The 14,358-nt window shown below is 44.5% G+C and overlaps 2 protein-coding genes across 3 annotated transcripts; one reads left to right on the top strand and one right to left on the bottom strand.

The window, feature by feature from the left end:
- Nucleotides 1-236: 236 nt before the first annotated feature.
- si:ch211-214j8.12 (uncharacterized protein LOC100000539 homolog) lies at nt 237-5,039 on the top strand. Its single transcript, XM_010876870.5, has 5 exons — nt 237-490; nt 1,105-1,425; nt 1,716-1,882; nt 1,970-3,096; nt 3,399-5,039. The coding sequence occupies exons 2-5, from the start codon at nt 1,203-1,205 to the stop codon at nt 3,793-3,795; spliced, it is 1,914 nt and encodes a 637-aa protein (XP_010875172.2). The 5' UTR covers nt 237-490; nt 1,105-1,202; the 3' UTR covers nt 3,796-5,039.
- A 3,607-nt stretch (nt 5,040-8,646) lies between these two features.
- zfand5a (zinc finger, AN1-type domain 5a) lies at nt 8,647-14,007 on the bottom strand. Of its 2 annotated transcripts, none has more exons than XM_010876868.5 (6): nt 13,785-14,007; nt 11,426-11,590; nt 11,153-11,255; nt 10,960-11,045; nt 10,662-10,775; nt 8,647-10,221 (listed from the first exon to the last, which is right to left on the bottom strand). In XM_010876868.5, exons 2-6 carry the CDS (start codon nt 11,586-11,588, stop codon nt 10,073-10,075), a joined length of 615 nt encoding a protein of 204 aa, XP_010875170.1. In that variant the 5' UTR covers nt 11,589-11,590; nt 13,785-14,007; the 3' UTR covers nt 8,647-10,072. The 2 variants fall into 2 exon arrangements, with proteins under 2 accessions (XP_010875170.1, XP_010875169.1); XM_010876867.5 differs by lacking the exon at nt 13,785-14,007 and adding an exon at nt 13,674-13,778.
- Between the last annotated feature and the right edge of the window lie 351 nt (nt 14,008-14,358).

Raw genomic sequence — 14,358 nt, 5'->3', positions numbered from 1 at the left:
TCTAATAGATTTGTAATACTATTGTATTGCTTTTATACATAGCTGGATAAGCAAAATCTAATGCAGGCGGTACAAGCTAACATAAGAGCTCGGAAGAATGTTTCGCAACCATACCTAATGTATCGGTCTCAGGAACCAATCAACATTCGGATTAAGCAGTTCGTGATCGCTTGGTGTTCTTGAACCGTACTCTTGATAACAATATTCCGGAAGCCCTACGCACATCCGCGTAGCTCAAATAGGTGTAGCAGGTTATGGGAAAGGTAGGTTATTACGTGGGAAATCGCCATTGAAGGTTGTACTGTAGATTGTAGATGTACTGTAAGCACTGTTTATTGCTGAAGATAGCTATAAGCCAAAGGTTGCTTTAGCAGTTGCAGCATGTGAGGTCTAGCGATGAAGCTGATTACTTTAACAGCAAAGACATCCCCTTTTGTTTTCCGAACTATATCAGTGGTTAATGTGAAACTGTAATGTCATCTGTACTCGTGTAAGTTTTATTCTGTTTTAAAAATGTACATTTTAAAAGTGTTTCTCTTTTTAGATATCGCCTGAGTTCGGTGTGTCGAGAATATTCTGGTAGCGTTCAATCGACTTGAATCAGGAAGTTACAATGGAAATTATTACGCAAACTTATGAATGCTGCTTGTTGAAAATAAAGGAACTGCATGCTGTGAATCAGTAGATAGATTCAGAAAACGAAACTACCCAAGTGTTATTCGCTGAGTACTGAACTAATCACGAGGCGTGTTTTAATTTTGAAAAATCATTGAAAACATCAACTTACACTGTAATATTGCCAATGTCGGTGTACGGCTGTGGAGGAACAACACTTCCTCTCCAGAGCTTACACTGGTGTTACAAGATCGTTGAACAAAGCTAGTATAAGCACAGCTGGTCGAATCTGTCTTCCAGGCTGAATTTGGAAATGTTTTCGGCTAAGACCAATTAGGGTTAACTGCCTTGATCAAAGAACACAGTAGTGTCACCATGTTGGCTCAGGTATTCAATTTAACAACCTTGATTACTGATAAAAACCCTCTGTCAGGGGCTAAGCGTGTTTTGTATATTATAGTTAGAATGTTTTACTCTTCCCTCCAAAAGCTTATATTTACCATAACTGCAAGAACATAGCAATGCCATTATTCTATGTGACACGGAACTTCGAAGCACCGAGACGGTGATTCAACCGAGCGTTAGAGATGCCTCTATTCCGGGCCGTAATCGAGCCTAGCGCTGGCAAACGGGGAGTCAGGAAGATTAAAGGACGAGAAAGGAAGGAAGATGGTCACCCTGCCTCACTGACCCGTCTGTGTCTGTGGAACCTGGTGGAGAACATGAAGGAAGTGTGGGTCAAAGACTATGCTGACAACTACATGGACCAGTACGTCTTCAGATACATCATGGGTCCATTCAACCTGCTACGTGAGTCTGTCACAGCTATTAAGTGTATGCTGTCATATTTGTTCTGTTTGTAGGTTGGCACAATACATTTTGGGGGGTGTGCGCGTGTGTGGATCCGTTGTAAAATGGCTTACTAGCCTTGAATTGCCGCAGCTTTGGTGGAGTGACATAGCTATATGTTCATAGGGTCCCTGGTTCAAGCATAGATGGTAGAAGGGAATGGGATGTAAACACAACTCTTATGTGTGGCTGTGTGTTTGTGTGGTTTTTAACACACTGTGTGTCCTCCTCTGCCCCCTTTCAATCTCTAGCGGGTGAGCTGGTAGAGGAACTCCTGTCCGTCCTGTCCTTCAGGAGAGAGTTGTCCCGTGCGGCGCTGCACCTCCTGCTGGTCCCCCAGCTCAGGGCCCTGTCTCTAGGGGGCTACCCGGCCCTGGTCACCCCCAGCCTCTGCACCCTCATTGGGACTCGATGCCAGGTCAGGGCAGGCCAAGCTTCTCCCCCACTTGTCTGCTGCGTGGTGACGAATGTGTAACATATTGCGCTCGCTCTCTCTGTCCCTAAGGGCTTGCAATCCATGGACCTCTCCGGGGCCCAGCAGGCGTCTGCCCGGGTCCTGTGTGACCTGTTGGGTTGTCTGCCCTCCCTGGGCTCCCTTTCTCTGGCTGGAACCCCCTGTGACCGAAGCGTTTTGGCAACGGTTGCCCGCCTCTGCCCCACTGTACGCCACCTTGACGTGTCCCGCTGCCACCTCTTGCCCCCTGCCGGCCTGCTCTGCCTAGGGGGTTTCTCCAGCCGTCCCCTGCCCCGCCTCTGCAGCTTGTTGGCTCTGGATGTGGGCTTTGGGGAGGGGGATGGGGAAGGAGCAGCCACTGCAGCCTTCCTCCTGCTCACCCTGCCCCGGCTGGAGAGACTGGCCATGGAGGGCCTGGGGGAGGCATGTGGCCTCATACGCAGCAGGGACTTTGTGGGGACTGAGGAGCTCACAACCAGAGAGGGTCTGCCCAGTCTCTGGAAGGTGTGGATGGAGAGGGGACTGGATGAGAGGGCTGCAGACACAGGCAGGAGATCAGGAGCGGAGGAGGAGGAGGAGGAGGAGGAGGAGGAGGAGGAGAATGTTAGTTTCTCCTGTGACAGGGTTTGGCGTGGGAATGAAGCTGAGGGTCCATCAGAGACTGGGAGACATGATGATGGTGGTGTGGGTGGGGGTGGAATGAAAGGGAGGGAAAAAGAAGGGTCTCTGGGCAAGGGCCTTACCCTCCATCTGAGGGAGGTGCAGGGCGTGGCTGCTAGGACTCTGGCGTCTGTGAGTCAGCTCTGCCCCAAGCTGCACTCCATATCACTGGACTGTGAGGAGGAGGAGCCCAACCAGGGGTCTCGTCTGGCTGCAGGCCTCTCCAGGTGGGCGGGCCAGCTGAGGAAACTTGCTGTGCACTTCCCACTGCCCCTAGATGAGGTGCTGCCTGCCCTGCATGCTACAGGAGGCTACCTGGTTTCACTCACCCTGGAGGGGGTTAAGACCAGCCCACACACACCCATGATGGAGCTACTCCACGCCTGTCCCAGGCTGAGGAGCTTCATTGTCCATGCTGAGCCTCCTTTTAGCCACCAGGAGCATGAAGACGAGGAGGTGGAAGAAGACAACCCCAGGAATATTCCCTGTCTGCCTCAACTGGCCTCTCTCTCCCTAAAGTAAGTTAGCAAGCAGTGACTGCGTCACGTGCAGGGTTAACTAACAAAGCTCCACCAGCTCGTCCATTGCATTACAGTGAAGGATGTTAGGGTCACATGCTTACTGAGAATCCCCAGTCTGTTTCCCCTTTAGCTCTTTTCTTGGTAAGGGTCATGCAGTCCACTGTATCCTCAGGATATCTGTCTATAGTGTTGACCTTATCATGGAAATGATTTCATCAGTGTTAAAGCTGCTCTACTTCTCTAATTGTTCAATATGTTTTCCTGTTCAGTGCTCATCACTGTCTCTCTGTATATTCCAGCTTCTCCTTTGACCAGCCCCAGATAAAGACGGCCATGTCCTGGAGGTCTCTTAGGGGAGCAGTGTGGTGCCTGATGTCTGGCTCTCCCCTCCTGGAGACAGTATCCCTAGTGGCAGTGCCATGTCCTCTGGAGCCTGTGTTCCAAAGGCTTTTGAGTCACTGCACTTCCGCATCACCGGGGGTGCCTTGCCCGACACCTCCACTACAAAAACTAGTCCACCTTAACCTGGGCCGCAGTGACGTTTCCATGGAGACGGCTTCAGGCCTGATGACTGCCTGCAGGCACCTGAGCAGCATGGACCTGAGCGGCTGCTGGGCAGTGAGCCTGGACAACTGGAGGCAGTTGCAGAGGACAGCCACAAGGAGGCGACAATGTATCACTATTACTTGGACATGATGCATTTCATAAGATTGCCAGCAGGGGACACTCATTCACATGTACTATGTTAAACCCAATCACTATACATTGGCTCTCGAAAGTATAAATCCCCTTGGAGTTTTCCACATTTTATTGGTAAACATGAAATCAGAATGGATTGAAGTGAAAAATGAAAACAACAAATGGTTTTGAATAATTTGAAATACAAAACATGAAATCATTGGTTGCTTAAGTATACATTTTGTAATAAGAACAATTTGGAGATGTTGTTTTTTCACTTTGACATTACTTGGTCATAGTAAACCAAATTACATAAGTGTGACAAGAATACCATTGTTATAGCCATTTATTCAATAGTTTTAAGATGTAATGAAAAATGTGCTGTACATACAATATTTGAATATGTTGGTGATTTTGTGGTTAATTATCTGACTGAACTTTCCCCAGGCAGGCCATTTGCAATAATATTCTCCACTGTCAAGGTAGTCGTGTTGTTACAACACATTTCACAATAGTAGTTTTCCCTTCCCTGCTCAGCCATTCTCATGCCTGTCAGTCTTCCTGTTTGCATCCCAGTCCCTTTCCTTTCTTTTTTCTTAGTCTCCCTCTGGCTCTTACACTGATAACCAGCCTGCAACCCAAAAGAGCCAGCACCAACAAGAAATTGACACACAAGAGACTCAAAAGAAACTTCCCACATGGCTACAGATGCTTTAAACTGAGGGAAATGGCATGACTGCAAACCTTGCACACGTGTTCTGAAGAGGGTGAAACAAGAAGTGAATGGGTAGATGTCGGAAAGCGTTTTTCTAGCGACTCCTTGGGGATGGTTCGGACACGTACAAGCTCAATCATGGTTGTTGGCTGGCAGAAGGCATTCACCTCCATGTGTCAAAATGGGGGATATCCTCCTTTAAGTGGTGGGATTTCTCTTTGCGGAACTGCTTGAAATTTTGGCTTAATGTTGGTTGTGTATAACAAAAGGTCTATATATTTTCCTCATAAATACATAATCTTACCAGCACAGCACACCCAAGGAGAATACATTACTTTCAGCATAGTAAAAAAAACTAGATTACATTTCTCATTATTTAAATGGACCTACAAATGACTTTGTAATTACGTTAATGAGAGGCCTTTAGCTCAATCTGCGAATAATAGTACACAGTTAATATGATTCAGCAAGAAATCACAATGTTGCTAAAGGTCGTTCATGTATCTTTATGTGAATAATGTAATCGAAGCTCTTATGCTTTTCCCAATATGAGCATTTTGTCTGATTTGATCATCAGAAGGTCATGTGGGTTTTAAAGGGGTATTTGATAATAGGAATCTCATTCCCAAGGCAGATGATCAAATAAATGTTCTTAAAGTGCTTATCCAAGAACTATTCTAGATGAAACATCTTGTGACTAAAACAATTTGCTGTAGTGTTACAATAGTTTCACCCGGGCAGAGTTTCTTTGAACCAAATGACATGCAAATTAATTCAGTTTCAGAGATGAGTTGCTAAGGTAATGAGAACAGTTTTTTTATAACATACACTGATCAGCCATAACATTATGACCACTGACAGGTGAAGTGAATAACACTGATAATGTCAGTGGGTGGGATATATTAGGAAGCAAGTGAACATTCTATCCTCAATGTTGATGTGTTTGAAGCAGGAGAAATGGGCAAGTGTAAGGATCTGAGTGACTTTGACAAGGGCCAAATTGTGATGGCTAGAAGACTGGGTCAGAACATCTCCAAAACTGCAGCCCTTGTGGGGTGTTCCCGGTCTGCAGTGGTCAGTACCTATCAAAAGTGGTCCAAGGAAGGAAATGCGGTGAACCGGCAACAGGGTCATGGATGGCCAAGGCTCATTGATGCACGTGGGGAGCAAAGGCTGGCCTGGGTGGTTCGATCCAACAGACGAGCTACTGTAGCTCAAATTGCTAAAAAGTTAATGCTGGTACTGATAGAAAGGTGTCAGAACACAGTGCATTGCAGTTTGTTGTGTATGGTGCTGGGTAGCTACAGACCAGTCAGGGTGCCCATGCTGACCCCTGTCCACTGCCAAAAGAGCCTACAATGGGCATGTGAGCATCAAAACTGGACCACGGAGCAATGGAAGAAGATGGCCTGGTCTGATGAATCACCTTTCCTTTTACATCACGTGGATGGCCGGATACGTGTGCATCGCTTACCTGGAGAACACATGGCACCAGGATGCATTATGGGAAGAAGGCAAGCCGGTGGAGGCAGTGTGATGCTTCGGGCAATGTTCTGCTGGAAAACCTTGGGTCCTGCCATTCATGTGGATGTTACTTTGACAGGTACCACATACCTGAGCATTGTTGCAGACCATGTGCATCTTTTCATGGCAACGGTATTCCCTGATGGCATTTGCCACAAAGCAAAAATGGTTCAGGAATTTTTTGAGGAACACAACGAATTCAAGGTGTTGACTTGGCCACATCTGTGGGATGTGCTGGACAAACAAGCATGGAGGCCCCACCTCGCAACTTACAGGACTTAAAGGGTCTGCTGCTAACGTCTTGATACCAGATACCACAGCACACCTTCAGAGGTCTAGTGGAGTCCACTTCGGAGTCACTCAATGGGTCAGGGCTGTTTTGGCGGCAAAAGGGGGAGCTACACCATATTTGTCAGGTGGTCATAAAACGTAAACATTTGTACGATATATGGACACTACAGACACCTATGTAAGTTGTTTCAGTATGGTTAAAACACTCACAAATTAGTTCAGAGTTGCCGGGGTCTTGTCACCATTTTTTTTTAGCCATATCCTGCCTGATTGGCCCTGTACAGGGTTATACTCTGACTGAGTCACGGCGTCTCCAGACCCTTCAGTCCCTAGTTTTTATGCTGCAGCGATTTATGTGTTGGGAGACTAGGGTCAGCCTGAATTCTATGCCTAGGTGTCCTTTTGGAACATCTCAGGATAGGTAGAATTTCACCCAAATATGAATCTAAGCCGAACAACATTGTTCTTGAAGGCCCATGGAATCCTCTTCCATGACAAGCCATTGCTCACTTCTGTTCCAGACCAGAATTAGTGTTTCTTAGCGTCCTCCAGATTCAATAAACCTTGTATTGCAAGCTTTTGTTTTTCCAGCCCTATTAGATAGTTTTTCCTAACCAATGTGAATCAATTTCTTGTTGCTTGCCCTTTTAAGGGTTTTAGGCCAGGTGTCTGTACAATATAAAATATTTCTGAATGCGATTTATTTATTGGAAGAATGTTTTACAGTGTTTCCTTACACCAACAGTTAAGGACAATGTCCCTGTTATTTAGAATCTTAAATATAATTTATTATAAGGACTAGGCTGTCCACCATTGGACCAGTGATGCTAACAATTGGACAGCCAACCTGTTAGGTACGCCATGTATTTTGTTTTGTCTGTTAAGAGAGTTGTGGATGATGGATTGTGTTTCATTGTTGGGGTCAGGCTCCGTCTGATGTGGTTGTGCTCTGTGAGCTTAATGTTACCTCAGATCACCTTAAGCCAGTCTATTTCTGTGTTCACTGTGAACTCACCCCGACCTCTCAAAAACGCTTCCACTTTCTCCCATGGTGTTCGTTGTGAGTGCGCAATCCCTCCCACGAATTGAAAACCAACTGCTGGCACCTCCGGTAGACGGGAGAGGATCTCCTTTCACAGCTCTCCACGTGTTCCCTCACAGCGTTCCTTATTCCCCACAGCAGACGAAGGGACATTTGTCTCACAACATCTGTCGCCATCAGTCACAGTGATGTCGTTAAGAGTGAGGCGCTTTCAAGACACGCACGCTCACTTACAAATGGCAAGTGAGGCATCCATTAGAGAAATGCATTAGATTAGAGGATCTAATCTGGAAGCCCAGTGGTGATCTAATCTGGAAGACCAGTGGTGGGCTACGTGACCTTGCAAGCTGGTCCTGGATCCGATAGAATGTCAGTTTTCTGATCCCCTGGCTCACATCAGCTGTGATCTTTTCTCTCCATGCTCAGGAGGGAGAAGGACATTAAGGAACTGGGGGGTGGGGTTGGTGGAGGGTGTAGTACTCCCTCCTGGCCTCAGCTGTCTGTGCAGCTGCCAACGTGTCTGCATCTGCTGACAAACTCCCCCAAATCCACAACAGGTGTGCAAGAAAACACCTCATTAGGAAACAGTGAGCCTCCAAACAATTTGACTAGTCACCCGCCTCAAGCCAAATAATCCCACCACCTTACACAAACCCTTGACTGTAACTAACCACCATCCTAACCACTACATGTAACGGTACGGTAAGGTTGTGCTTATGGGAGCAACAGGCTAGATAAAAGCTCAGGAGAGATTTCCTGTTGGGCCCTGTCTGGGGCCTCCCCCAGGTCAGTTCCAAGGTGTTACGCTGCTCTATTATTGTGCTGGGGGATATGAGGAATGCACTTTCTAACTTTTCTCAGTCTCCTCCAGTTTTAAATTGTACCTGGTTTGGGGGGCCTGTTGCTGTCCCTGTCCTTGTCCACCTGGTCATTCTTTTGACCTAGTCTAGAATCAAATAGACTCTGGATTTAGCCCAGAGAAATGTATTTATTATTCTAATTGGACTCTTAATATCTCACCCGGCACAGCCGGAAGAGGACTGGTCACCCCTCTGAGCTTGGGTCCTCTCTAGGTTTCTTCCTAAAATACGGCCTTCTTAGGGAGTTTTTCCTACCCACTGAAATCCAACTCTACTGTTGTTTGCTCCTTGGGGTTTAAGGCCGGGTGTCTCTGTAAAGCACTTTGTGACAACTGCTGTTGTAAAAAGGGCTTTATAAATACATTTGATTGATTGATTGAGAGATCACAATCTAAAAGTCATTGTAAACAAGTGAAGCTGCAATGCAAAACAACAAGTCTGCGTAATGTCTCTAGACACTCTTTATTTAAATTACACAATTCTGTTGTAATGCTGGGTAGCAAGATTATATGTAAAACATAAATAGTTTGTTTTTTGTACAAATTTGCATATAACTAACAATCAAAAAGGAAAACTGAAACGGATAACTTTCTGCTAAAAACAAATACCTCACAGTAGAAAAAAAAATCATAATCTAAAACAGGTCACACACACACACACACACACACACACACACATGCGTGCAAGCACGTCTTAATGCCTCAAACAGCCTAGAAAAGGCTCAGACACACACACACAGTCCAACTGGATCCAATTCAAACCGTAGCTCTGACTTGCTCTTGCAGCTTTGTAAACATGTGCTGTTTCACCCCAATAGCTTCACACACTCAATCTTCTTAACACACAATATCAATACATGGCATTGGTGTCTCACATACCATAACTCCACATTTGCATGGAATACATGTACTCATGTCAAGACTAGATTAATATATAAAAAGTGTCTCTGGGAGTAAAATAATCACCTAAAACGAATCGACCGATGCCAATTCAGTAAGATATTACACAATTTTAAACTGACAAACCCATGCAGTTATCCCACTTATATGGTCCATAGATCTGCAAAAACAGTAGGGTAGTACCCAACAGTCACCCAGAGAACTGCACCAGGGACAGTGGAAGGGACCCTCGGCCCGAGACTTCAGCTGGGGAAACTGACCTCAGAACATTGTCTTGTGTCAGTGTTGATTCACTCTCCACTGACTCAATGAGAATACACATACGTAATGATGCAGACTGATGTCTGAGGTCAGTTGTTCTACAGGTCCAGGGTCTCCATGATGAAAGGTTCTGTCCAAGGTGACAGTTGGTCATTTAAGGGTTTTTGGAGGAGAAAGCCTCACGTAGCCGATATGAGGAGATACATCCTGCTGTGATAAACGTGTTTTAAACAAAGCCCATGAGCATTTTTGGACGGTGTAGCACTTCTTTGACCAGACCGACACTAATGGGAACGGAAAGTGGACTGCCATTTGGCAACAAAGTGGCTAAACAGTTCATAATGCTGTGATCCAACATCCGGATAGAAGCAGGTTCTGCAGGTCAGACATGCCTCTGAAACGTAGAGGGAGGATTCCTCTCTGCACTGTTGCCCTCTGGCATTTCTATCTGCAGTGTTTTGTTGACTAGTACCCTGGCCTGCTCTAAAAGACAACACACATTTTTTTATGAATTTAGAAAACAAAGAAAATGTGGTGGTTCATGCATCTCCCCATCGGAAAGTTTTGGCCTCTTGTCAAGGTTGTGGTTTAAAAATAACAATAAAAAATAATAAAAATCTGATATCCTTTTTTCACTCATGTCAGTGTTCATGTCAAGGGTCCAATTCTACTTCAGTCTTTTTGTGTTAAATGGATTTTAACTCTATATTCTCTGGATCTTGTCAGCAACCACAACAGGGTTCTCCTTGCGAATCTTGGCAGCTGCCTCCGCCTTGTAATCGTAAGGGCAGTTGTGCTTGTCAGAGTATCGATGGAGACCACAGAAGAGGTTCCCACAGCGACAGTCAAAACCTTGGGGTAGAGTTCAAAGGTCAGAGATTAGAAGAGAACCACCCCCTGAACCAAACACTGACTTCACAACAGACAGCCTACACTACAGTTACATAGATTACCAGATCAATAAGTGATAGAGTGGGTTCAGGGCCAACCCTAGGCACAAATGACAAGTGGTCGCTTAGGGCCCCAACTGCCAAATAACATTTTACTCAGGCCCCCCCCAAAAGGCTAAGGCCGGGCATTGAGTGGCTAAAGTTTCAGACTACTTCTCTACTATACAACAGTAGAGAACTTACACCATTACCAGTGTGGAAGTAGTGTTTTACACAGCAGGAACCACATCCACAACACAATTTGTGATATTTTGTAAGAACGTCAATACATTTAAATCATCCCCCAAACCTGTCAGCCTATTGCATTGGGAAAAAAAATACATCCTGCTGTCGCATGCTCACCTGTTAAGCCCACCCTCTTGCGGCACATGAAGCACCTATTTTTCTTTGGCCTGTCTTCCTTGGTGGCGTCATTGCTGTCCGTGACAGGGCTGGAGGCATTAGGCTGAGTCACAACTGAAGAAAACATGAGTCATGTTTAGTGCTCGTGGGATTACATTTTATTTTATGTTATGTTTTAACCTTTATATATACACACACGGGTTGCCTAATTGTTTGCAAATTAGAGAGCATTGCAAACATACATCAGCGCTAACACGTTAAAAGGAGCGAGGATTCCCTTTAAGGGCATGTCTTTTACCAGGTTCTAAGGGATCTGGTGTATCCTCTTTTGAGATGCTCATCTCTGTCATTTGTTGAGTCACTGGAAGAGACCGTTGAATAGTTCTGTGGAGAAAACAGAACAGAGATTTAACAGAGCAAGTAAAGTAATACTGTAGGACACCTATTGGATTACATGCAGGCAGACAGGGACACACACGCACACACCTTACCTAGCCATGTCTGCAGCAGATCCAGGTGAACTGTCTACTTTGGCTAGACTGGCCTCTAGTCTCTGGATGGCTGAGGCTTCAGAGGTAGGACTACTGCCTGCTCCTGTGACACATCAAAAGCAAATAATCAGACTCGGATGGGACACTCCACTTTGGTTCAGCCAGTCGACAACAGCAGCTCCCCAGTGCAGCTTGATGCAGTTTAGGTGAGATTCCCCACTGTTGAATGTGTTGGGCATTCTCAGTCGGAAAGAGGGTAGAGGGAAAAGGTACCTATTGGGCTAAGTTGGCTCAAGCCGCGGTCACTATTCTGCTGTCGGTTCAGGTGTTCCTTGTAGCAGACCGAGCACATTCCATTGTTCCTGGGGTTGCCATAGAAACCACAACCAGTGGCACAAAGCACAGGCGTCAGGCTCTGGTTCGTCTCCTGGGCCATTGCTGTTTACAAATGGAAGAAAAGTGTCCTGTTAGTGTGTGTGTGTGTGTGTGTGTTTATCTGCACATTCTCGACAGTGTATTTGTGACAGGCACATTTAAGTAACACTGTACCAGGAACACTAAGACCTATAAAGAACCAGGACAGGTGCAGAACACATCAACAAAATGTTTCATGACTAGGATATGTCGTAACTACAGTAAACAATGTCAGAGATTTTTCTAGACACCCCTGGTTTGGGAGGGATGGGGGGCAGAATTGCTCACCCCCCTACCATGTTTGTAAAACCACCAATTACATATATGTTAATCCATCTTGAAAACAAACCAATACATTTTCTGTGGAAGTGGTGAAACAAATCAACGTTTTCAGAAAAGAGGACAAAAATGTGTGAATAGAAATGCACTTTAAAATAAAAATGCAGGCAATGTTTTGAGAATTCGTCGTTTTTAAAAAAACAACAAAAAAACGTTTTGTGATGTCACAAAATTACCATCAAAACAATCTCACATTTTTCATGTGATGGGCCACCTTAAGGAATAACTTATTTTTGTCATATAGAGCCTACTCAAATGATTTTGCTAACATTTATGCGGCAGATATGAAAGATTGTTAAAATGACTACAGGCGACAGCAGACTTATCTACAAATAACCTTGCATCACAAACAACAACTCATTATTATTATTTGAAAATATGTCAGTCACGATTTAACCATGATAACACTGTGGGTTACAGTCTCTTAAGTAGTGACAGTATGCACGCATGCGCACCAGTTAATTATACGCTGTTGGACGGGGAAGATATCCATTATTAACCGGTTTTGTGACCAGAGGCAAGATGGTGCATTGGTCTTTATTGTTGCGATAATGTAACCACTATTCTGTTTACTTTCAGTACCTACCACATTTCGATGAGCCTACCTTTAATAGAATTAACCACGGACAAAACAAACATAAAGCTGTGTGACTTGCTAGACGCAAACACAGGTCACTAAATGCCGGCACATTATAACGCTAACCCCCAACAGACCGCAGATCAAAAGCGACAAAGTTGTCATGCTACGTCACACGTCATGATAATCGTCACCAATTCCCCAGAGGAAAGCCAGTGTTCACGTAATTAATGTTAATGATTTTGATCTAGCGCACAGTTGACTCCCATTAGCCATAATGCACCGCGCAGCCTACTGTAAACGTACGGATACAGTGAATTGTAGGTCGACCCTAATGGAAAGCTGGCAAAACAGTGCCTAAGGTATAGGTTTAAATCAGGTTTTATGGTAATAAAAACAATACATCAGTAGACAGTGAACAGACTGAAATACCAAGTCACACATCAACGAATGTGCTCAAACAAGCGCAAACCAAGTTGACAAACCAGCAACATTGTCAAACTCAGGCAACAATGCCATCTTTGTCACACAACGATCGCCTTAAACAAATGATAAATTATTAGCATATAGTCAAGTAAATCAAACAGATTTTAGCTTTGCTTCGGTGTACTTTCTTTGTCTAACTATCTCTTCCGGTTGTTGGATGTCTTGATCGCAACCACACCAGAATACTCTTTACAGATAACGTTGATAGGCTAACTGAAAGTTAAACAGCAAAGCAACTGATATAAAAAAAAGTCAGAACTTGCCCGTCTTGAAAGTATACAGTAGTGTACCTTTCAAAATTAATTACTGCAGTGTTACAAAGGTGTTATAAATGTTTGGACTGCTTAGGAATAGGAACTAACGTTGTTACCTCGTTTTGTTTTAAATAATAGTCATAACATTATCATCACGTAATCAATTTTAAAGAATCGCTCTTTACCCTTTAAGGTTCAAACATTCTAGAAAACCGATAGCTACCTAGCGACCCTCCCTGTCTTGTTTTTTTCTGGCCCAGCCAGACTGGTCACGTTCGAAGGCTTGTGATATTTTCAACGAGGAGGTTGTAACAACTTTAGCTCGCTAATGACTGTTCCTTGTTCACCAACCAGAGGCTAACGACCAATAAGAAATATGACCTCTCACCCTCAACACGATACACATATACAGTATACATATCATTGACGTTCAGATAAAATGTTTTCTTACGAAATTCCATTATTAGCTACTGTATGTTGATGTTCATCCAATTTTCGATGTCCCTTTTCTGTCTTCAATCATTACTGTACACGACAACACGCCGTTTCAATCGATACTCACCTGAACAGTTTGATCGGAATCACTGAAGATGTCTGAACGTAAAGTCGATTTAAAACGAACCCTGTCCCAATTTCTTTATTCCGCTCTATTCTCTGTATCTTCTCTTTATACCTCAACACAAGCTTGCTTATTTCAGTTGCTCTGTGTCCACCAGTGTTTGTTTCCTTCTTTAGTAAGGGGAGTGCCAGAAAATGTCACGGGGAAAATAACGTACAACCATTGGCTACCCCAGAAGCCCGGAGCGCGTGTCTCACAATTTGAGGGGCTGGGTTTGGGTTAGCATGGAGAATAGTCATTGCGCGTTCGTTCGTCATCCACCCACCCAGTCTATGGGTAACGTGACACACCATGATTTGTATTGAGTAATTTGCCGAAAACGGACTGTTTGGAATGACACTGCCAGGCTTGTTGTAACATATGCGTGTTCATTTTCTGTGAAGGATCACAATTATTTGTCCACCGACAGCGGAGGGTGTCGAAATATGTGATCGTTTCCTTTATCCACTTGTTTTCCAAAATCGATTTTATTTTTTCTAACAAAGAACAACTAAACAAGTATAGGTAACAGCAACAC

The sequence above is a fragment of the Esox lucius genome, chromosome 13 (assembly GCF_011004845.1).
Source record: "Esox lucius isolate fEsoLuc1 chromosome 13, fEsoLuc1.pri, whole genome shotgun sequence".
In the NCBI taxonomy this organism is placed as follows: domain Eukaryota; kingdom Metazoa; phylum Chordata; class Actinopteri; order Esociformes; family Esocidae; genus Esox; species Esox lucius.
The sequence above is the reverse complement of the archived record's forward strand: the minus strand, read 5'-3'. Positions and strand labels throughout refer to the sequence as shown.

Bases quoted from the DNA above. Each gene is read 5' to 3' on its own strand.
- zfand5a (XM_010876867.5), bottom strand. The intron at 11,046-11,152 runs GTAAGGTGTGTG...TTTTCTCCACAG, and splicing joins TCTGCTGCAGACATGGCTAG to AACTATTCAACGGTCTCTTC. The intron at 10,776-10,959 runs GTAAAAGACATG...TGTTTTCTTCAG, and splicing joins ACCAGATCCCTTAGAACCTG to TTGTGACTCAGCCTAATGCC.
- si:ch211-214j8.12 (XM_010876870.5), top strand. From the start codon at position 1,203: ATGCCTCTATTCCGGGCCGTAATCGAGCCTAGCGCTGGCAAACGGGGA. The intron at 1,426-1,715 runs GTGAGTCTGTCA...TTCAATCTCTAG, and splicing joins GGGTCCATTCAACCTGCTAC to CGGGTGAGCTGGTAGAGGAA. The intron at 3,097-3,398 runs GTAAGTTAGCAA...TGTATATTCCAG, and splicing joins CTGGCCTCTCTCTCCCTAAA to CTTCTCCTTTGACCAGCCCC.